Source organism: Panthera onca, chromosome B1, assembly GCF_046562875.1.
Source record: "Panthera onca isolate mPanOnc1 chromosome B1, mPanOnc1 haplotype 2, whole genome shotgun sequence".
Taxonomy (NCBI): Eukaryota; Metazoa; Chordata; class Mammalia; order Carnivora; family Felidae; genus Panthera; species Panthera onca.
Genome location: NC_138342.1, coordinates 42,512,683 through 42,537,504, shown reverse-complemented (window position 1 = coordinate 42,537,504; position 24,822 = coordinate 42,512,683). Strand labels below are relative to the sequence as shown.

Sequence of the window (24,822 nt, the reverse complement as noted above, 5' to 3'; positions counted from 1 at the left end):
GGAGCTTGCTGGAGATGGTGGGGATCATCATAAAAATCACAGCTAATATTTGAGGGTTTATTAAATGGTAGGATGAAGGTGCTTTAATGTAGTCTCACTAAGTTTAATAGCTGAAGATCTATGAAAGTCACATAAATAATGAGAAGGAAAAGTAAGACTCCAACCTAAGGAGCAGGACTTCCTGGGAGCCCAGCAAGAACTAATAAACAAACCAACAAACCAATAAAAGGCTGTATAATCACTGAGACAAGTCAACAGAAACAACCACCTTTTGATGTGAATAAAAGGCATACATGTAGTCTGGACAAGGTGGGTCTGAAGGACAGTACAACACCCCGGTACAGATACCTACCTGGTAAATGGATGTAGATGACTGACACTTGACCTACTACCAAGATTTATAACTTCTGTGCAAATGCCTTTGGGGGATTTCAATGTTCTCCATCCCCAGTGGTACTACCTGAATACAAGACACCATCATCATTTCTTCCCCGGATTATTCCAGTAGGTTCTTGTTCCCCAAATCAAGCAGCATTTTTGCCATTCCTCCTTCCATCCACCCTACAAATCCACAATTTCCTCACAGTAAGTAGCCAACATGGACCTTTTTCAAATGTAAGTCTAGCAATTTCATAGCTCAGCATAGAATAAATGGCTCCACACAGCCCTCTGAATAAGGTTGAAAATCTATACAGCATGGCTATCACACCTTGCACAACCTCCTATCTCCTCTCTAAACATTCATCATGCAATCTCTACACTCCAGCCACACCAGACTTCTTTCAGTTCATGCCTACCAGGTTCTCTCTCACCCCTATGCCTCTGAACATGATTTCAATCTCAAATAACATTATCTCCCTCTCCACCCCTTCTGGAGTGGGAGACCCCCTCCACTATGCTCCCATAACACCTTCTTCTGTCACCTGGCTGTTCCTCACCAGGCTATAAATTTGATAAGTGTTTATAGCTTACTGTATCCATAAAATTAGTGCAGTGCATAGCACTTTTAAAATAAATGAATGGATGATCAAGAGATCTAAGCAGAAGGCGGTATCAGAAGCCCCTAGAATGGATTACTTTGCAAAGAGTGAACAGGAAAGAAGACCTAGCCAAAAGATCTAGAAGAAAAAAACAGGGGAAGAGGAGAACAAGGTTAGCTGGATGACCTGAAGCAAGAAACAAAAAGATTATGAACGAAGTTTGAGACAATTTGCTGACAAATCCTAAATCCTTTTAGGAAAAGGCAAGGTACAAATATCCATGCTGTCACCATTTACTAATTTTTAAGAGTACAGTTGATAAAAAAATGAAAATTCTTCTGTAAAGTAACCTAGAATGTAAGACATAGTTATTCTTTTAGTTAATATTTTTTAATTGCTCTATAAGATAGTACTTTAAACCATAGAAGTATGTTTTTATTGCTTTAAAAATATTTAAATACTGGTTCAGACTGAATCTAGGCAGCTAAAAATAACACTTACCATTGCCATATGGAAAAGCACGTGCAGAACGACTATCGTAACCAGAGGAATGTCCACTGTTGAAGAAAAATGTATTTTTATGTGTTGCAAATAAGTTCTAAATTTTAACAGTTTGGTGCAAATGCAAAACATCAAGGCAGAATTATGTCTTTCATTTAACTACCATATAATGATAAACCTTAATTCTGTAATTTAACTTTATAATACAAAAACAGGCTTTTAACCTGAAAACATATTAAACCTAATACCCACTTGTAAAAAAAATATAGCTTCCTAGTACTTTTAATGTGAACACAATTCAGCTTGATTCCCAAGATAAAAGAAAACTTTGAGACTAACAGAGTACTTGAGACTTTGCTAAAATTTAATCTTAAAAAAAGAAAACAACAGGTTTTGGGGGCACCTGGGTGGCTCAGTCGGTTAAGCATCCGACTTCGGCCCAGGTCATGATCTCACGGTTTGTGAGTTCGAGCCCCACGTCGGGCTCTGTGCTGACAGCTTGGAGTCTGGAGCCTGCTTCAGATTCTGTGTCTCCCTCTCTTTCTGCCCCTCCCCAGCTCATGCTCGCACTCTGTCTCCGTCAAAAATAAATAAACTTAAACAACAGGTTTTAGGGTGCCTGAGTGGCTCAGTCGATTAAACGTCTGTCTCTTGATTTCAGCTCAGGCCACTGTCTCGAGGTTCATGAGACTGAGTCCTGCAACAGTCTCCATGCTGAACCTGCTTCAGATTCTCTCTCTCCCTCTCTCTCTGCCCCTTCCCCACTTGTACTCTCTCTCAAAAAAAAAAAAAAAAAAAAAAAAAAAGGGTTTTAATGATTCAGAAATTCAGCCCCACTGACAGGATAAACAAATAATACTTTTTAACATTTGTTGATTGAGAAAAATATTTAACAAGGACGTAATAAAATTAAATCCTTATATTCTCACAATTAAGACTGGGCTTTATCATTTCCTTTTTGAAAATTATGCGTGGTTTGATGCTATTGATGTAAAGTTCTCACAATTTTTCTATTAATAGAATTTGGATCATTTTTCAGAAATACACTATTTTCATCAAATTTACTTGGTACTTTAGAGGAAATAGTAATGGCTACCATTTTTTATTGATTTCTATCTGCCAAGAATGTGCTGATTGTTCTATTCACTCGCTGTTTTAATCTTCACAACTCTATCTAAACACCATTTGGCAAAAGGGAAAACTGAGTCTCAAAGAATAGTTATGAACCTTGCCTAGCAGCACAAAACTAGGGAATTCTGAAGCCAAACTCTGAGCCAGATCGGAGACTTCCAAAACCTATATTGTTCAACACCATATTGCCATCTATGTAAATAAATGGCATCTCTGTAAAGAGGTAAATACTCTCTAGTACAGTACTCCTAGTGCTGCAGGGCATAAAAAATAAGGCTACTGCCATGTAGAATGGATCCAATCTTCCTTTGTGAAAGCTGAGTTCCTGCAGGCTCATAAAGAATCGGGCAGCTTTTATTATGGTCCCCATTAAGAACTGTTCTTACTTAATCATAAAACAGACGTGCATTATTCATGATTACTAGTCATCTGTAGACACCACAAAAATGACTACAGCCACGTTTTTACCAATCTAGGAATTTCTTTCATCAGTGTGTCATAAATCAAACCAAGATATTTCAAAATACTATCATTCGGTTTTCTCTGTGCTGTGTTGTTACGGGACTATAGGTCCAACGTCTTACATAAAAGTAGCTAACCCAGATCTAGACTCAGGCACTACTTCATGTTTACAAAATTAAATCTCTGAAAATATCACCAAGATACGTATGTGACTTTTCTGTCAAAAGTCTACAAGTGATAAAAAAGTTTTATACTATCCATACTGATTTACCTTTCTATTGTTGGGATAAGAGATGGAGGTGGAGCGCCTGGTGGAGGAGGAAAACCTGAAACATTCAATCATAAGATAAAAAAAGTTAATAGAAAGTCCATTTAATGTCAAGTATGAAACAAAGTTGCTGCGTATCACTAAATTTCTCTGGGGACATAATGTGCTTCTCTATGTTATAATGGACAGAAAAAATGAAGCTTAAACTTATAAACAGATTTTTTGAGCAAGAAAACTTTAAATGAACAGTCTGGTCTAATACACAGAGCACAAACTGGGAGTCAGGACACCCGGTCATATTTTCAGCACCACACACAGCCCATTTTGTGAGTATGAGAAAGTTAATCTCAATGCCTTACCTTATCCATATATAAACAGTAGTAGTGTTGCCACCAGATATGTTATACTTGAAATACTTTTGAAGAAAAGCAAATAAAATAGCATTTACCTCTTTCAAAAAATATTTTGTTTTAGATGTATAGAAATGTCCTTAAAATTATAATTTTTAAATAAAATCTTACCAGTAAATATATAAATGCTTAAGGCTGAGAACATCCATCATAAAATATGTTTTAGATAGCACGACCCTGAAGAACTATTTTACAAAGAAGGGCACATAATATAGTTTCTGGATTAGTTTGGAAGGAAAATAATTTGTATCTTTATATCATGAGGTCTGCATTCTCAGTAATTCATAATACCTAAATGAAATACCACAGAATATGGCTAAAAGGGACCTTAACAGTTCATCTACTCTGCACTTGCAAGTTCAGATGGTCAATAAAGCATCCCAACAAAAGACTTTTAAGATTCTACAACTTATGATACCAATTCCTTCCAAGTTCTAACAACCCTCACTGTCAGGAAATGATCTAAATTACGTGACTTACATCTCTCACACTACAATTCATATGCTGTCCTGAATGACAACAAGAAGCAATCCATCGTCATATACTCTCTATCGCCCTCTACATATTTGAAAACACTTCCACTAAGCCTCCTTCTTCAGTCATTGATGTAAAAATGAATCCCAGTTCTCTTAACCCTTCTCAAAGTCCGTTTAAATCCATTTTCGGCCCTGCTGCAAGTTGTTTCAAATTCACCATGCTCATCTTCACTGCACCCAGTGTCAGGATCTGTAACTTCTCTATTAAACATCTCAGAACTGTGAAGTTTAGCAATTAATGCAGGAAAAAGCCTATCTTATACACCCTTTCAACCACATTTCTTTGTAAACTAGACACACCAATGGCTCCTTTAGATGACTTTTCCTGATAAGCCTTTTTCAGCCACACTGATATACAATCAGTGACTCACTATCCCACAACTACATATGCATACTATCCTCTGCTACCTAAACTTCCACGATTTCTGTTTATCAAGGTCATTGTGAATCCAGACCCACCCTTCCGAGCAATGTCATCTCTTCTTTTTATATTCCTTGGCCTGTAATACTGAACTCAGTAAAACACTTGCTATCACATTTGCATCACACTCCAAAAAAATATTTTTAAAAAGGCAACACTGACAAAGTATCAAAAAACAACCCTTGGTCACATACAAACTATTGATCACACCATTACAACAATCAACAATTTAATGACCACCCTAAGAACAATCATCTGACCAGTTGTCAATCTACCTAATTGTAAGGTTCAGAACGTATTTTCTCAAGATACTGAGTTATGCCAGCAGGGTAAAAAAAATCAGAAACCATGAAAAAGTCAAGATAAATGATCCTTCTCTTCTCTTTGCAGTTGCTTTAGCATATAAAAAATTCATTGGTCTGAAAAAACTTTTTCATACAAATATTTTTTTATATCCCATACTGTTTTCTTCAACAAATTGATATGGTGAGAATTTTCTCAGACTCTCTATTTCTACAAAAAGTGGGTAAGACAGGTATAAGAAAACTAAATATCTTAATCAAAACTGGAATGAAGCAAAGGCAGAGCTGAAAATAGGACCTTGAAATCCCAATAGCCTATTCCATAGTCTAACCACATCGACACTGTCCCTCCTGGAACTGTAAGCTTGAAATTTCATGTTTATTAACAATGATGGAGAAAACATGAAAAAAGTTTTACCTGGAGGTGGTACAGTTATTGGAATACCTAAAAAACAAGTGATGAAATTTAATATAGTAATTGGATTTTATAACCTGTTATGTATTTATGCCATCACCAAAAAAAAAAACCTTTGAAATAAACCCCTCGCCTCATTTCCTGGCTTATTCGCTCAAAAGAAGCATTCTGTTTTCTTGCAGAGGACCAACAATTCCAGTATAACATCCGACTTCCTGATGAAACCCCAGTCTAACAACTTGGTAACAAGATTTCCCCCACTAGGTGTAATCACAAAGTTAGACATCAGTTAAAAAAGCACACTTGTGCATTTTTTGTGCACAAACATCAAACTCCATGAAATTAACACTAAGTTTGATAATCAACATCTGATCTTGTTATTTTAATAGAAAAATTGATCAACAGGCTCTTTAATACTGTACTTAATATGAGATAACTCTGAAGATGATGAATATTCACTTTAGTAAAGCTTTGTGGGACCTTCAAATGTTGCTGTGGATTGTTTTACTGCTGTTGACAGGATTGGGGAAAGGTTATTATTTCCTTTGATATGTGGGAGTAGAAAAGGGGGATATAGCCAATTCATATAGGTATGTGTGTGTGTGTGTGTGTGTGTGTGTGTGTGTGTGTATGTATGTATATATATGTATGTATATATATACATACACACACACACACACACACACACACACACACCCAGGGCACATTAAGATAAATGTGGACAATTTACTTCTATAGGAGTCAGCATATACTAATCTGAATGACTCTCATTCATTTGCACATTATAAACTTTAAGAAATAAACTATGCATAAATAAACATTCCTAATTTACACTGGTCAAATGTGCCCTTAAATCCTAATGTAAAACTTATATGGCATACAAATTCTATTTTTTGTATGAAGAATAATGACATTTCTAATTAGGAAAATAGAAAAATTTTTCATGAAAAATTTTATACCATAATTTCAACAGTCAGAATGGTTTACTAAATCCTATCTTAAAAACTGCATCAAAATTCGTCCAAAAGAGGGAGGGGGGGGGGGGATGTCAAATTCATTAATTAAATGCATGGGGAAAAATAATGAAAACAATCACTTTCAAATGTTTTCTTGTCAATGGAAACATCTGCTAATAATTTAAATTTTTTCTGCACATTTTACCAGAATGAGAGGTTTATATAAAAAAAAATCTAAAGGTAGCCAGAGGCTACCTTTAGAAATGGAGAATGAAGCACCTGATTTAACTGCCTACACAATAAAAGGATATGCTAAACTTACAAAACCAACAAGACTGAAAAAGATATATAAAAGACATGTAAGCCGTTATGTTTCGAAAATTGTTAGACCTCCAAATGTCTACTAACTTCATCTACACCTCATGGCAATTCTGGTCCATCCTGAAGTTACCTTGCTGCTTCCTACATTACTAACAGAATCCAGCAAACAATACAAGCTAGCAGAGTCCCAGACACCATACTAAATGGGAAAAGTAAGAAAGGCAGAGCATATTAAGTGTTCTCAATATCCATTATTACCTGATTTTCTTTAGAACAGTATGAAGTCTTCAGAGCACTGTTTAACTTCACTATGTGGCCTAGTTTTTACATTTAACTACATGATTGCTTTCTTAGGGGTATAGTAGTCCCTCCTCAGCCATGCTTTCTAGTCTCAGCCACAGTCAACCACGTCTGGAAGCAGGTGATTCTCCTGACATACTGTCTGAAGGTCAATAGTAGCCTAATGCTATGTATGTCACAGTGCCTATGCCCTTCACCTCACTTCATCTCATGACGCAGGCACTGTATCATCTCACATCATCACGAGAAAGGTAAGCACAATACAGTAAGATATTTTGAGAGGGAGAGATCACATTCAAATAACATTTTACAGTATATTATTACAACTGTTCTACTTTATTATTGTTGTTAATCTCTTGCTGTGTCTAATTTCTATATTAAGCTTTATCACAGGCATGTAAAAGTGGGGAAAAAACACCGAAGATATAGGGTTCAGTACTATCTACCATTTCAGGTACTCACTGGGGGTCCTGGAATATATCCCTTGCAGATAAGGGGACGGCTACTGTATAAGACAAAGAAAAAAACTGTATGCCAACTAGGCAAAGAACTCTGTAATCCTACTAAACTACTTAAATGGATACATGAGCAACATGCATCACTTTGGCTAACACTCACTACAATGTACTAAAACGTGAATTCATGCAAAATAACTAAGAAATTACTAGTCAGCCCTCTCAAAATTTAGAATTTGAAAACATCAAAGTTGTCAAATTTTCACAAAACATAAAGATAAAAGTTATAAACAAATTATTAATTATGCTATGAAGGTTGTTAAAATTAGTCTTTTTTTCTAATGTTTGAGAGAGAGGGGCGCCTGGGTGGCTCAGTCGGTTAAGTATCTGACTTCAGCTCAGGTCATGATCTCACAGTCCGTGAGTTCGAGCCCCATGTCAGGCTCTGTGCTGACAGCTCAGAGCCTGGAGCGTGCTTCGGATTCTGTGTCTTCCTCTCTCTCTGCCCTTCCCTGCTTGTGCTCTGTCTCTGTCGGTCTCAAAAATAAATAAAAACATTAAAAAAATCGAATGTTTGAGAGAGAGAGAGAGAGAGAGAGAGAGAGAACACGAGTGGGGGAAGGGTAGCGAGAGAGGGGGACAGAGAATCCTAAGCAGGCTCTGCATTGACAGCAGCAAGCCCAATGTGGGGCTCAAACTCACAAACCATGAGATCATGACCTGAACCAAAATGGGACTCTCAACCGACTGAGCCACTCAGGCGCCCCAAATTACAATCTGCTTTTAATTTTAATCTTTCTATAATAGTATCATAGGGCGGGCTTTTAAACAATCAACTGTAAAGAATTAAGAACAAAAAGAAAAATCATGCCATATCTAGATATAGATATAGATATAGATATAGATATAGATATAGATATAGGTCTTTCTAGTCAATATCTACTCATCACAATGTTAGTATGAGAACCAGAAAAGGCCCTTGTGAGACCTCTAAGATATTTCAATGCAAATCTTTATTGGTTAATGTTTACTGAATCAGAACTACAAGGTTGATAAAACACAATACAAATCAATTCTTTGGTGTTATCAGGTATATTTTCAAAATGCAACTACAAAAGTTTAATATGTGATATAATGTTAGGTCAATAGAATTCTCATATAAAAATCACTATTTAGTATTTGACTTTTGATAACAAGAGAAACAGTAAAGAAAGAGATAACTGGCCTCCAAAATTACTGTCCTCATCTTCAACACTCCCACCTTCCTGGCTACACACACACTACCTAAGCAACAGATATGAATTACACAGGCAAGTATTGTGTTTTACTGTTTCCTTTAACTGTAAAATGAGTATGAAAAAAGTTTATTATTTCCCTGGAAAGCCTCGCATAACAGTAATAAAAGTAAGATTTCTAGTACTATAGGCCAAAGCTTTTAGAAAACTAATATTCAAGTTCTAATAGGACTGAGTAGATTAGGTTTTGAAACTTTAGTGACCACCAGAAAAACCTGGAGAGTTTGTTAAAACACAGATTGTTGGGTCTTGCCCCTAGAATTTCTGATTCAGTAGGTCTGCGGTATGGCCAGAGAATTTGCATTCCTATCAAGGAAATGATGATGATGCTGAGCAGAGACCATACTTTGAGAATCAATGCATCAGATCCTAAACTTCTCTATGGATTGCTGCTCAACAGCTCAATATTCAATACACATGAAATAAATTCCATTCCAAATTTTTATGAAACAAACAGAACATGTGACACTTTGAAGTAAAATAATATAGCTGTAGGACAGCCTATACGATCTAGCATCCTCAAAAGAAAGAGAATCGGATATAAGTTTTCCTGTAACGCATACTCTTCCATGTAAAGCATGGGGGTGGGGATCCTGAAATCCTATTTGGGAACTGAAGAAATCGAGACAAAGAAATAGAAAAGCAGCAGCCCTGTGATACTTATTTAAAGGAATTTACTATATTTTTAGTATTCGCACAAAATTAATAGAGGCTCTGTACTCAACAACAATAACAATGAAAACTGTGTATGAACTCATTCTCAATGTAGCCCATCATTATTTTTCTAAGGCAGAAAAAAGTTACATGCTAGATAGCCTGACATGGCTTCTAATGATCCCTGCCTCTTGCTGATTTACGCCTTTTTTTACATTTGGTATTCATACCCTCCCCTGGGTGTGGACTAGATAAATGACTTATTTCTACAAAAAAAGATCTAGCAAAAATGACAGGATGTCACTTCTGTGTCTAGGTTAAAAAAGACAGTGACTTCTATTTTGCCGGTATCCTCTACTGTCTTCTCAACATTCATGCTTTCATGAACCAAGTTGCAACATAGGAAATGAAATGAATCTTGATTTCAACAAAGAGGTGACTGATCTTGAAAGAGTAATTTCTCAGTCAAGCCTTTGAGATGACCATCTCAAAGTCTCTGGCAGACTCTGAAGCAGAGACCCAGCTAAGCTGTCCCCACTCCTAACCCACAATAACTATTTAATAATAAATGTATGTTGTTTGAAGCCACTACTTTCTGAAGTGACTTGCTACTCTGCAACAGCTAACCAATATGTATAACTACCTATCATTTCTCTATTAAGTTCAAGTGAAAGAAAAAAAAAAAGCATGGCAGAAGTATGCAAATTAGGCTTCCAAGTTCCCACCAACTTCTAAATTTCATTGGCACTATTACGTTACAAACAGATAAATTTGATTATTTTCCTTAACACTCACTGATTTCTACTTCTAAGTCATCAAGCTTGTAAGTAAATTCTGCACAAAGAAACTGAGTACCTAGAGTCAAGGTTTATAAAAATTTTTAAGTATTACCTTCCACACTACATGCTTTTCTATGCATCAGTATTTTTAAGATTATATATACACACAAATTGTCTACCATCTACCCTGTAAGAAAAGAAACAGATGTAGAATACCATACAACTATTTAATGATGAAAGTAAAACAGTTCGTTACAGGGTGCAAAAAAGGATGGAGTAATGTTTTTAAAAATTTGTTAAAAGGTGCTATGGTCACAAAACTTAAAGCAACAAAGTTATCAGTCTACGCCATACCTAAAAGGTAAACAAGACAATTTTATGTTAAGTATAAAGTGAACTATTTTATCCTTATTAGGAATACTTAATCCTCTAATTTATAAAATAATCTAAAGCCTACTGAACACGAAAATCCTACATTAGACAAATAAAAATATCTCTGAATAGAAATGTCAGTATTTTTACAAAGGAACTGGTCTCTATAAGCTCCAATGTAATCACAAAATGATTGGAAGAGTGGCACAAACAAAAGGCAAATATTAAACCATGATTAAATTCTATAAAATGTAGCATCCACAGTACATTCAAAATGTAACTATTATAAAGGGAACACCCATGAGAAAAAAGGACATTCAAAAATCATCATTGTAGAGAAGGTTTTAATATCCATGAAGCTTACATTTAAATTAATTGTGCCAGAAATGTTCAAATGGAAAATAATTACAGATAATTAGCATTATTCCCTATTTTTAGTTCACTGAAAATATTAACCGGCTGTTGGGGGTTTTCTAATATAAAAAAAAAAACTTAAGAGAAAATGAGTACAGTTCTCAAAAACTTCGAGGAATATATTTTTAAAGGTACTTCTGGAAAAATTATTTTGGGCAAACAGCGTCAGTTAATAGGCAGACTTACTGTATAAGACCAAAAATCTTACAGAACTATAAAAATTAGCCTAATAAACATCATATTCGTAAAACAGCTTCTCAAAATTGTACCTTCTCAAGGGTACAGATAATATTCACCCAGTATAGGCCAAGCTTTTGCCAAAGCAGCAATTCTTCAAGTGCTATCTGGAGATTCCCAGGGGTCTCTACCCTTCTAAGGAATCTGCAAGGTCAAAACTACTCTCATAAAAATACTAAGACGTTATTTGCCATTTTCATGCTCATTCTCTTACAAGTGTCCAATAAAGTTTTCTAGAGGCTACACAATGTGTGAAACCACAGAAAGATTTAAGGCAGAAACAAACAGGAGAATTCAGCTTTTTTCTATTAAGCCACACAGTAATATTTGCAAAAGTATAGAATAAGGCCACTCTTTGCACTAAATGGTTTTTTGTTTTGAAAAAAGTATTTTTCATACAAATGTTGTCTGAATGCTAATATGTAATAGACTTACTGAGAATATTTTTTTAATGATATTTCTCAGTTTTAATTTCTAATACAAAAAACAGATAAACCATGCATAAATAAAAGCTCTTTGGGGGGCTGTATTAAGTTTAAGAGCCACTGTGCTGGAACCAGACTGCTAACAGAAAGCTAATCCAAAATGCAGACCTCAGAAGAAATGCAGCAAGACTCCAGAGGTGAGCTGCCTTTCTCCCTAATTCCCTGTATCATGGCTAACCCAAAATCAAGATATTTAAGGAATTCACACAACCTTTAAGTTCATATAATTCACGGTACTACGTGACTAGTGATACACTAAGGTACTTGACCACAGTCTTTCAGAATGAATTTAGGAAACCCTTCTTAACTGCAGAACCCTATGCGTTTTCAAATCTAGATAAACAGGTAAACCTTATATACAATTTTAAAAGCAGGGATGATTTTTCTCTGTGGTCTGAACTAGTTGGACTACAGTATTTCAGTAAAGCAAAAAGCCTTTTTCAACTTAACAGAATTCTACTCCTGAGAGTTTCAATTGTTCTGAAGACTTACAGAACCATAGTCACATGACCCTTAATTTTGATTAATGTAACAAGAAATTAGTTAAAATGAATCTGCCTTCTTTCAATAAACTCTATTTTCAAAAATGAAGATAAAATAGGATGACACTAAAGTTAATCAACATTTAAAATTTTAAATTAAAAGTCTACAATAAAATGTAATATAGTTTGAACATAGTTTAAAAAAATATTTTACAAACATTAATTAAATTATTTTAAAAACAAGATAAGCCAGACACAGGACAAATACTGTATGATTTCACTTACATAAAGTACCTACAATAGACAAATTCATAGAGAAAGAAAGAAAGAGAGGCTACCAGGAGCTGGGGTAGGAGGTAAGAGTTATTGTCTACTGAGTACAGTTTTGTTATCAATAATGAAGAAGTTTTAGGTATAGACAGTAGCGATGGTTACACAACACAATGTATTTAATGCCAGTGAACCATGCACTTATAAATGGTTAGAATAATAAATACTATGTACATTTTACCACAATAAAAAGTACCATAAAAATCAACTGTACTATATAGCATTAATCCTTCCAATGTTACAATTTTTCTTCCAATAAACAAGTACATCACAAGTATATATTCACTAGACTTAACACAAATCAGGAAACACAAAACAGCAAAACCTCAGTTAACTAGATTTACAAAAAAAAAATCTGGTTCCTCAACCTCCCTAACTTCTCTATCCACAAATATATATGCATGCACTTCAACATGAGGGAAATACAAAAAAAAAAAAAAAAAAAAAAAGAAAGAAAATAATAAAAATTAAAAATTAAAAAAAAAAAGCTTTTCAAAGACATGATATTGAGGTAAATACACACAATGCCATACATAATACAGTTTTCTCGACACAGGTCATGATTCATTTCAACACAGGTAACAAAACAGGCTTTCAAGCAAAACTGCCTACTGGTTCTGCTATTTTCTTTTCTTTTTTTAATTTTTTTTTAATGTTTATTTATTTTTGGGAGAGACAGAGACAGAATGCGAGTGGGTTAGGGGCAGAGAGAGAGGAAGACACAGAATCCAAAGCAGGCTCCAGGCTCCAAGCTGTCAGCACAGAGCCCAACACGGGGCTCAAACCCACGAGCTGTGAGATCATGACCTGAGCCAAAGTCAGTCGCTCAACCGACTGAGCCAACCAGGTACCCCTGGTTCTGCTATTTTCTAGGTACTACTTAAATGCCTTAAACCCCAGTTTCCTCTTCTATAAAATTAGAATAATATCTACTTCAGATGTTGTCAAGAATCATATAGAGTTAATACATGAAATGTGCTCAGAAAAGTGCCATCAATAGTAAATAAGCATTCAAGAAATATTAGCTATTATTAGCTATTACAAGTGACCCTTAAACAACATGGGTTTGAACTGCACAGGTGCACTTACATGTGGATTTTTTTATAGTACAGACCTATAAATTCATTTTCTCTTCTTTGTGATGTTAACATATTCTTTTCTCTAGCTTACTTTACTGTAAGAATATAGTACATAATACATATAACATAAAAAAACGTGTTGACTGTTTATGTTATGAGTAAGGCTTCCAGTCAACAATGGGCTATCAGTAGAAGTTTCCAGGAGGTCAAGTTATATGCAGATTTTTGACTGCTTAGGAGGTTGGTGCCGATAACCCCAGTATTATTTAAGAGTCAAATGAATTTCTACTATTACTCCGTGAAACCATGAAGCTGTACTAATGCATTTCTGAGAAATGTAACACAATAGAAAGTAGTGGGTGGTTCAATAAAAGTAACAGACTTTCTGAAAGTTAAGATGCTGAATAATCAGTGTTTTCAAGCTACTGTTAGTATGGTAGCAGGAAACCACATTAAATACGTTTTCATGTAAAAAAGCTAGTCCAAATGTCATGACATTCATTTAGGACCAGAGGTCCCTTACATATTTGCTATACTCTCCCATTCAAAACGTTCTCCACTGTTCTTACAAATCAATTGTGGCAAATATTTTATTGTTACTAACAAGGTTTCATGTATGTTTGCTGATGTGTGTTTCAGGAGGGTAGGAGGCAATACACGTTTCCTTCTCTGCTATTTGACAGTAAAAATCCCTTGAATACATGCGACGTCTATCACCTCATCTTTGTTAAGGAACCCACTTAATGTGATGAGTCATGCCTGGAAACCTCCAAAAACTGACCATAATTTTTTTTCTTCAAACCAAGGCATTTCTGAGAGTGAATAGAAATAGTTATGCTGAAATAAAAGGTATAAAAGTAAGACCCATTCCAGGGAAATCTGGATATACAGTCACCCTATTTATGAAAAAAATCAGCATCTGAAAATATAGGCATTATAAAATGATTACTATCTTTGTCCCATCATATACAGGCCTATAGTCTTTAAAACTTCTGCATTTCAAAACAAATGTTAACAAAGAAAACATTAAAATACGTTTAAAGTTTCAAGGGATAGTTTTTCCTTTCTTCCTTTAGTATTTCTCCAGAAAATCCAAGGTTTCTCTAAAAAAAATGGAGTAATTTTTAAGGCAAACATGAAAAGACTCCTGGGCCACAGGTTTCTTCCATTAACTGCTTTTAATTCTTAAGGTGATCTAAATTACAGTGAGCTCTATAGAATGTACTCTAATCATGTGGTTCTGTGGTAAATGGTAACTGAAAATGTGGCTTTAATCAAGGCCAATATTCAGTTGGTATACATCCATATGTAGCCATACTGTTATTGAAAGCTAGTACCCACTCTGACTGGTAAGTGTCTGACTGTATCAACTGTCAATCTGAAAATCTCTCTGGTGTTATGGATACATAAGCATGTTAACTCAATCAGCTATCTTATTTAAGGAATGTCAAGTATACACAAGATCTTTGTGATTAGCATTGTTGAGAAACACAGGTGGAAATGTGAGCTATGTTCTCTCCCAACAGCTCATGAGCTGGTACAATTAAATAGTAATTCAGATAGTCTCAATTTACAAATATTTGGTTTTAGTATCAATTGGTATCTCCCAGCCACCAGCAAATATACCAGTTAGGTACTGCTTTAACAAGCATCAGAATTCATCTAAATTAGTATTCTTAAATGCTGACAGGACAGCATGGCAATTCTAAGAATAAGCCATCAAAGGAAATCCAGACAGGTGTTTAAAATATGGAAAGCATGTAGCTGAAAATTAACATTACAGGCATACCTCATTTTACTGCACCCACTTTACAGCACTCCGTAGTTACCGTGCTTTTGTTTTTAACAAACTGAAGGCCTGTGGCAACACTGCATCAGCAAGTCTACTAGAGTCCTTTCCCAATAGTGTTTGCACATTTCATGTCTCTGTGTCACATTTAAGGTAACTGTCACAATATTTCAAACTTTTCATTATTTTATTTGTTATGGCCATTTGTGATCAATGATCTTCTGATGTTACTGTTTTAACTGTTTTGGGTCACCACAACCTCAATCACATATAAGATGGCAAACTTAAATGATAAATGTTGTTTGTGTTCTCTCTCTCTCCTTCTCCCCTGAGACACAACAATAATGAAATTAGGCCAGTTAATAGCCCTACAATGGCCTTGAAATGTTCAAGTGAAAGGAAGAGTTATAGGTCTCTCACTTTAAATCAAAAGCTAGAAATGATTAAGCTTAGTGAGGAAGGCATGCCAAAAGCTGATAGGCCTCTTGTGCCAGTCAAGTTGTGAATGCAAAGGAAAAGTTCTTGAAAGAAATTAAAAGTGCTACTCCAGTGAACACACACTGATAAGAAAGCAAACTAGCTTTACTGCCAATATGGAGAAACTCTGAGTGGTCTGGATAGAAGACCAAACCAGCCACAACATTCCCTTAAGCCAAAGGCTAATCCAGGGCAAAGCCCTTATAACTCTCTTCAATTCTGTAAAGGTTGACAGAGGTGAGGAAGCTGCAAGAAAAAAAGTTTAAAGCTACCAGAGGTTGGTTCGTGAGGTTTAAGGAAAGAAGCCATCTCCGTAACGTAAAGTGCAAGGCAAGGCAGCAAGTGCTGATACAGAAGCTGCAGCAAGTTACCCAGAAGGTCTCACTCAGATAATTCATAAAGGTGGCTACACTAAACAGATTTGCAATGCAGATAAAACAGCCTCCTATTAGAAGAAGATGCCATCTGGGACTTTCACAGCTCAAGAAAAGTCAAGGCCTGGCTTCAAAGTTTCAAAGGACAGGCTGACTCTTTTCTTGTCAGGGGCTAATGCAGCTGGTGACTTATGCTCATTTACCATTCTGAAATCCTAGGGCCCTTACGAATTATGCTAAATCCACTCTGCCTGTGCTCTGCCCTAAAGTGGAACAACAAAGCCTGGATGACAGCACATCTGTTGACAACATGGTTTACTGAATATTTTAAGCCACTGTTGAGACTACTGCTCAGAAAAAAAGATTCCTTTCAAAATATTACTGCCCATCGACAATGTGCCTGGTCACTCAAGAGCTCTCTGTTGGAGACACACAAGGAGATTAATGTTTCCATGCCCCATAACAAATATCCATTCTGCAGCCCATGGATCAAGGAGTCATTTGACTTTCAAGTCTTATTACTGAAGAAACACATTTCATAAGCATACAGTGGTCAGAGACCATGATTCCAGTTGTCTGGCAGATCTGGGCAAAGTAAACTGAAAACATTCTGGCAAGGATTCATGATTCGAGATGCCATTAAAAACATTCATCCATGGGGCGCCTGGGTGGCGCAGTCGGTTAAGCGTCCGACTTCAGCCAGGTCACGATCTCGCGGTCCGTGAGTTCGAGCCCCGCGTCAGGCTCTGGGCTGATGGCTCGGAGCCTGGAGCCTGTTTCCGATTCTGTGTCTCCCTCTCTCTCTGCCCCTCCCCCGTTCATGCTCTGTCTCTCTCTGTCCCAAAAATAAATAAATAAAAAAAAAAAAAAAAAAAAAAAAACATTCATCCATGATTCATGGGGAGAGATCCAAATATCAATATGAAGAGGAGTTTGGAAGAAGTTGATTCTGAGCCTCGTGGATGACTGGGAGGGGTTCAGGACTTCAGTGGAGGAAGTCACTGCAGATGTGGTGGAAATAACAAGAGAACTAGAAGGAGAAGTGGGGCCTGACGTGACAGAATTTCTACAATCTCAGGGCAAAACATGAACAGATGAGGGGCTGCTTCTCATGGATGAGCAAAGAAGGTGGTTTCCTGAGATGGAGTCTACTCCTGGTGAAGATGCTGTGAAGTTTGTGGAAATGACAGCAAAGGAGTTAGAATACAGAATATTACATAATCCTAGCTGATAAAAGCAGAAGCAGGGTTTGAAAGGATTGACTCCAAGTTTGAAAGTTCTACTTTGGCTAAGATGCTATCAAACAGCATCACATCCAAAAGAGAAATCACTTGTGAAAGGAACAGTCCACGGATGAGGCAAACTTCATTGCTGTCTTATTGTAAGAAATTGCCACAGCCACCTTAACCTTCAGCCACCACCACCCTGGTTAGTCAGCAGCCTTCAACATCAAAAGACACCAAGATCAGCAAAAAGATTATACTCACTTAACGCTCAGATGATGATAAACATTTTTTTAGCAATAAAGTACTTTTCAGTTAAGGTATGTACACTGAGTTTTAGACATAATGCTATTATTGCACTCTTTAATAGACTATAGCATAGTATAAACATTAACTTGTACATGCACCAAGAAACCCCCCAAAAACATAATTTGATTCATTTTATTGCAGTGGTCTAGAAGTGTAATATCTCCGAGGTAAGCCTGTAAATAAATAACTTAAACAACAGAAAAATAATCAGTGTTACTCTATGGTGTAATGCTATAGATGACCTAAATATTATTAAAAGATACTAATCCTTATAAATAGAAGTTATATGGCAAAGAAATGGAGTAGTTTTATGATTTTGGAAAAAGTCATACTTCCAGATAATGCCAGTGCCTATGAAGAATATCCTACAGAGATTCTAAATATTGTATCAATAAGGTATTTATATTTTCACCATTTTTCATACCACTTACTCTCTCACAATAGCTAGTGTTGACTATATAAACTATATAAAGCAATCTGGGGATATACTGTATTAGCTTAGCAATAAAAAAAAATTCTTTCAAATCACCATTAATACCTAGTAAAATTAAGATTATCAAGCAATATAGCATAAGGACTATTATAATGTACACTGATTATCTTGTAATGTCACTAAATCAAGTGTGTTCAGAATTAACTATTTATACATTTTATCTTTTTCGGTAGACAAAGGACTCATCAATGAATCACTACATCCTCATTCCTTTCCCTTTTCCTTTAGTTAATTCTCACCATATTAAAGACCTAAGAATCCTGGGTCCCATCACAACTTCTGAATGGTTTATGCTCCAAAACAAGAAATTTGTTGAATTTTAGAAACAACGTTGTCTGGAGTAAGCACTTCCAACCTATCCAGTCTTCTCTTTCCTCTATTTCTGAGACAACAGAATCTCTAAAACCAGACGTTTTTCATAATTCTTATCCTTTTTTTTTTCTTAATTTTTTTTTTTTTCAACGTTTTTTTATTTATTTTTGGGACAGAGAGAGACAGAGCATGAACGGGGGAGGGGCAGAGAGAGAGGAAGACACAGAATCGGAAACAGGCTCCAGGCTCCGAGCCATCAGCCCAGAGCCTGACGCGGGGCTCGAACTCACGGACCGCGAGATCGTGACCTGGCTGAAGTCGGCCGCTTAACCGACTGCGCCACCCAGGCGCCCCCCCCCCCCCTTTTTTTTTTTTTTTTTTAATTAATTCTTATCCTTTTTGAAGACAGAAGTGACAATGGAAGGGAATCAAAGTTGTTGTGGCTTTTGGGCCAATTAAACAGTTGATATTTAGAGACCAAAAATGAATACTATAGGGAAGGACTATTCAGACCCTTAATGTGCCTTGGTACTCTTATCAAAACTGGTACCTTAAAACGAGTACGGCTCTCTTGAATTGCCAAGTAACTGAGTGGACGTGGCTCTTTAGTATAAGTTAACTTTATTATTTAGTATAAATTGATATTAACTTATTTATAAATTTAAGAAAACTTTATCTCACATATGTAGTTATAATTATGAGCAGGAGCTAGTTTTTATCATTTACTGCTGGTATTCTCCCTAGGAAGAAAGTAATTATTATCTCAATCAGTCTTGCTGTTTCATCCAAAACTGATTAAGGGGAATAAATACCAGAAGCTTAATGGAAATAAAATAACAAATGCCACTGGATGTAAGGTTGAAAATCTAAAAATCTGGGGATTATTCATGAATTTTTTTCTATTGCCACCGATTACACAAATAATCAAAGTGGCTCAAATATGATAAAACTAATTTTCTGACTTTTTAAAAGAAGTAAATACCAGGTATCTGGCACCCAGAAGAGGTCTACTAAAAGGAAATCAGGATACAAAAAAACGACCAGAGATTTTCACTTCAATCTCTTCACAGGATATATTTTTTTGAACCTACTCCAATTCTGAAAGTATCTTTAAACCTTTTCAGAACAAGTTAACATGGTTAATGTATACATAAGCTATGTATACAATTAGCAATTTTAGTGATCACTATCCTACCTTGGATCACAATTTTCATATCTGTCCAGTCTTCTCTATTAGTGTATTCTTTGCTGTGCTGACATAGCACATACAGATTTGTTTTCACTCCGAATCTATTGAAGATTTAACATAAGTTTCCTATCTATTAATTATAATGCAGTGCAATCAGTGAAGACTTTATTTTCAAATATATATTTTAATTATTAGAATTCAAAATAGAAGAAACACTCATGGTTATTTTTCTCTCAAAATCAAATGTCTTATTTACTATTTACCTGGTGGTGGAATCAGAGGTGGAGCAGTGCTGACAGTTGGAGGAGGTGGAAGAAATGGAGGAGGTGGAAGGTGGGTGGGAGGAGCTCCTGGAGGGAAAAATGGAGGTGGTTTGCTAAAATTGTTGTCTACTTCAGTAGCAGATCTTTCAGAAAGGACCTAAAATTAAAATATAGTTAATTTTAAAAACATATCTAAGATTAAAAACTCAGTAAATTTATTTCACTTAAGAAACAAAGTAAAAAGTTTTATTCACATAACACATATCTTGAAGCAAATTTTCCACGTCTGTGATTTATGTGTATGTGTACAGATGTGAGTATATACTCACACACGCTATTTAAGATGTCCACATAAAGCCTGGAATAAATGATTAAATCATTACCAAAAAAACTTAGTAAGAACAAAAACATTCTGGGGCGCCTGGGTGGCTCAGTCAATTAAGCGTCCAACTTCAGATCAGGTCATGATCTCATGGTTCATGAATTTGAACCCCATGTCAGGCTCTGTGCCGACAGCTCAGGGCCTGGAGCCTGCTTTGGATTCTGTCTCCCTCTCTCTATGCCCCTCCCCTGCTCACGCCCTCTCTGTCCCTCTCTCTCAAAAATAAGCATTAAAAAAAACTTCAGAAAAGAATAAAAACATTCTCAATAAGAGTATTCATAAATTAAGTACTTTAAATTTTTTTTTTTTTTTAACGTTTATTTATTTTTGGGACAGAAAGAGACAGAGCATGAACGGAGGAGGGGCAGAGAGAGAGGGAGACACAGAATCGGAAGCAGGCTCCAGGCTCTGAGCCATCAGCCCAGAGCCTGACGCAGGGCTCGAACTCACGGACTGTGAGATGGTGACCTGAGCTGAAGTCGGATGTTTAACCGACTGAGCCACCCAGGCGCCCCTAAATTAAGTACTTTATAAATATAATGTAATAAGTATTATCTTTGTTACCCAACCAAGTTACTGTACTCGCATTAAGGCAATGTAATCATTAGTCACAGATAGTAGCATTAAGAAATCAACATGGCAACAGAAGAGATCTTCACTGTACCAGGGCCTATCAGCAGGTGGTATGCATTAACAGGGTGCAAATAATAGGCAGCCCGATATATAAATAACTTTTTCATGTGAGCCTTGTAAATTTAAGAACAAGGGTTCATACTTGAAAAGTGGAAGTGTTTACAAAATAGTGATTTGTGTAAAAAGGTAAGGGACAGGCAGCAAACCTACAGGAGTGACACACAGAAATCTGGATTTTTGTCAGGCCTCCCTGAGGGATTCTGATGTGCAAACACATTTAAGAAAACAGCAGAAACAGACAACATAATGTGCTTTTAATGTACACTTCTAAAAATCCTTGCTGGCTGAAGGGTATCTTTTAAACATAATCCCTCTTTTCATTAACTTCTTCATTTTTAAGTATAGCAATTTTTGTAACACTTATGCTGATAAGCTATTTTTTAAAGTAGGGAACAGAATTATTCTAAGAAATCCAGGCATTTTAATGGTGGGGAAAAGAAGAGAGAACTATCTACCAGCTTAGAAATGATTTACCCTCAAGCATGCTAAAAACAAGATTAATTTATTAAAAGTAATGAGGATCAAAACACTTTGACATTTTTTAAAGCACTGATAAAAAGGAAATAATTTTTAAAAACGTATGATCAAGCTAATAGCTGAAAATCTGTTACTAAAGTTCTAACTTGAATTATCCAAGTTACTAATAACTCATCTCCTTTCATTATTTCACTTGAAAACAAAGAAAATCTACTTCCCCCCAAAATGTCACATTTAATAAATTATGTATGTCCGTACAATGAAACTATCATAAAGAAATTTTACATATTTTTAAGAATATGGAAAAATGCAAATGATAATTTTTTTTAAAGGATACACAAAAAAGAATCATAATAGTATATCATAATCTTGCTTGGTGACAAAGAGAAGTAAGTACCAGAGTGTTAAGAGTGGTTATCTTTAGATGCTAGAATTATCGGTAGTTTTATTTCCTTCTTTAAACTTTTCCAATATTTCCCTTTTTTAGTCCAATTAGCCTATATATTATGCTTACAGCAAAAAAAAAAAAAAAAAAAAAAGAGAAAGAAATCTTACTGAAAAAGATCTAAAGGTAATAACTTCTAAATAGAATAGCTTTTGTAATAAAAGTGATTAATTCCATATTTTAAATCTAAAATACCTAACATATAACATTGCACTATAAATGTATATCGAATAATTAAATTAGAACATGGATGTAATTCTTCAGTTTCAAAATTAATTAATTTTTAAAATACGAAACCTGTATGTTGCTGTTTTCGTTTGCCCGTCGTCTTCCTTCTACTCGGCTAATTGTTATAGTCTGACCAATAACATCGATTGCCCCAGGTAATCTCCTGTAACATAGAAATTGAAATCAATTCAGTTTCACCTAATTAGATGTTTGAAAAATAACACAAATATTAAGTGAGAAATAAAGTCTAAAACCTTTTGCAATGTACTTTATAAAATAAAATCAGAGGATAGTACACATTGAAAAAAACTTCACTAAGTTAATTAGATCTCACTATTTCATACTGTCATAAAGACTAAGCTTTATTTAGTAAGCTGGAACCTATATACCCAATGACGATCATGTTAAATTCACAGATTTTCTTTTAAATTTACTTTTTTAACAGTTTCCAACTGAATTTATCTTTGTGGAACTGAATCAGGTAGCAAATGCTAAGCAAATGGAAATAAAATTTTTTTGGCCACTGTAATTGTAACACGTATCATAGTTCTATTACAGAAACTTAAAAATTCCCCCAGAAGACTTGAAATGAAATAATGCTCATTTTGATACACACTGTATTTTCCTTAGTGATTTATTCCAAGCATTAGAAAGCATACAATGGGATCCAGTTTTCCATTTCTGATAACTTGCCTTTAAATAGAAAAAATTAAATATTTAAATGCCTACTCCACCTCCAGCTGTATTTATAATCCATTAAAGAAGTATATGAATACATTAAAAACAGTCTACCAGAAAATGATGCTATAAATTTATCTAGGAAAAGCAAGTAAGTTAAATTTTAAAAAATAAGGTTAAAAGCCATTTAGTTAGTAGTTAAGGATTTTATGAAAGTATATATGCTTAACAAGTTACAGAAATCACTTGTAGGAAGAGGCAATGAACAATGGATGCAAATTAGATGAATTTCTCTTCATCTCTACTTTAGTTCTGAACAATTCTGCCTTTAAAACTTTGTAGAAGTAAAACAACCAAGTACCATGGATCTTTCCACAGTCACAACAGTTAGGTTCCCAAAATGACTAACAGCAGCTACCATTTGCCAAATGTCTACACATCATACCTAAACCTCACAATAAAAGTCTGCACTTACTGAATTACCGTATAATTGTGTTAGAGATGTTAAAGCCAGGGCCCACGGGGAGGTCACTGGCATCAGTAATAACTAAATGGCAAAACTCAACTTTCAAATCTGAGTCTTTCTGATTCCAAAGCCTACATACAGATCCCTTCCCTTGAGCTACACTGCCTTCTAGCAAGATAACTGGCTTTTGAGAAATTTAAGACTTCTGAAAACCAAAACTGGTGAAAGTTTGCCTCAAGGGAACCTTGAGACGCCCCATGATTATGTGCTCACAAAAACAAAGACCCTAGAAACAGTATATAATGGCATCTGAAATGTCTTCAACTACATAGTCAGCTCCTACTTATCATCTTGCCCACTTCGAACTTCTATTCTATATAATTCTAATATAATTTTTAAAAAGTTCAAGCTTTTCTGATTTTATGCCCAGGTCATTGACTTTCCGGATTTCTTCATGATCTCAAGGAGCGAAAGTGATTTTATTTACTTAACTTGTACCCCTTCAATATAGCTGGAAACTATCCTAACATTCACACATTAGAAAAAATCCAAATATCTCAGACATAAAACAAGTATCTCTCCAATTTTTTCCCCTAAAACTTAATTACAAAGCTATGACCACTGTAACTTTGTATCAAAACAGATGCCATCAGCCCTCTAATATCCACACACAACTCAGATTCCAACATCCCAACAGATACAGGTGCATATTCTGAGGCCAGAATTTCCCTTCACCATTTATTGCTACCAAGGCTTCATTGTAAAAATCTTTACCTCTACTATTTCCTTTTCCACTCTTTTCTATTCCCGATTGCTGGATTCTCCCTTCTAAAACTTATTCCACCTGAAGAACAAATTCTCACACGTTTGTTTGGATTTTCAACTTCTCCAAACTGCTGAAGTAGGAAAACTTAAATCTAGATCTAACACTCTAATGTCTTTCTATATACCATGGATTTGTAAAGACTTCTGCTTTCAAAAATTCTGGGACACATGAGAGTACTCACTTCTTAAAGTTTATCTTAAGTATGGTCAATCTAATTTTTTCAGCTTTAAGTGAATTACTGAAGATTCAAAATGGCAAATACTAAGTTTCTAAAAACACACGTGGAAAATTAGCCTTAACAAATGTCCATCACTAAAAGAAATCCAGAAAACTACAATTTCTTACACATTATTTCCACAACAATACCTCTTTACCCAGGCATTTTTACCACACAGACTGATATATCTTAGAAATGTGAAGTTTACCATTTTGTTCAGAAATATTTTAGGACAAATGCATAAGCATATACCGAAGTAACAAACAGCACATAATATTTAACAGACATGATTAACTATCCAATGTTATTCTGATGCCACATTATGAAAAAATGACACTGAACTATATTATTCTGAAAATTTTTAATGACACATTTCTATTTCAATGCATAAAAAGA

The 24,822-nt window shown here is 35.3% G+C and overlaps 1 protein-coding gene across 24 annotated transcripts in view; it reads right to left on the bottom strand.

Annotated features, from left to right (window-relative positions):
• Positions 1 to 24,822, bottom strand: part of FIP1L1 (factor interacting with PAPOLA and CPSF1) — a 78,865-nt gene that overhangs the window by 14,234 nt on the left and 39,809 nt on the right. For 13 of the 24 annotated variants that reach the window (XM_060655016.3, XM_060655014.3, XM_060655006.3 and 10 more), the window contains 5 exons: positions 22,309 to 22,402; positions 20,015 to 20,171; positions 5,430 to 5,456; positions 3,346 to 3,400; positions 1,482 to 1,537 (listed from right to left, as the gene is read on the bottom strand). In XM_060655016.3, the coding sequence (XP_060510999.1) occupies positions 1,482 to 1,537; positions 3,346 to 3,400; positions 5,430 to 5,456; positions 20,015 to 20,171; positions 22,309 to 22,402 (389 nt within the window). The remainder of the gene's footprint in view (positions 1 to 1,481; positions 1,538 to 3,345; positions 3,401 to 5,429; positions 5,457 to 20,014; positions 20,172 to 22,308; positions 22,403 to 24,822) is intronic. The other 11 variants (XM_060655008.3, XM_060655020.3, XM_060655027.3 and 8 more) reach the window with 1 other exon arrangement.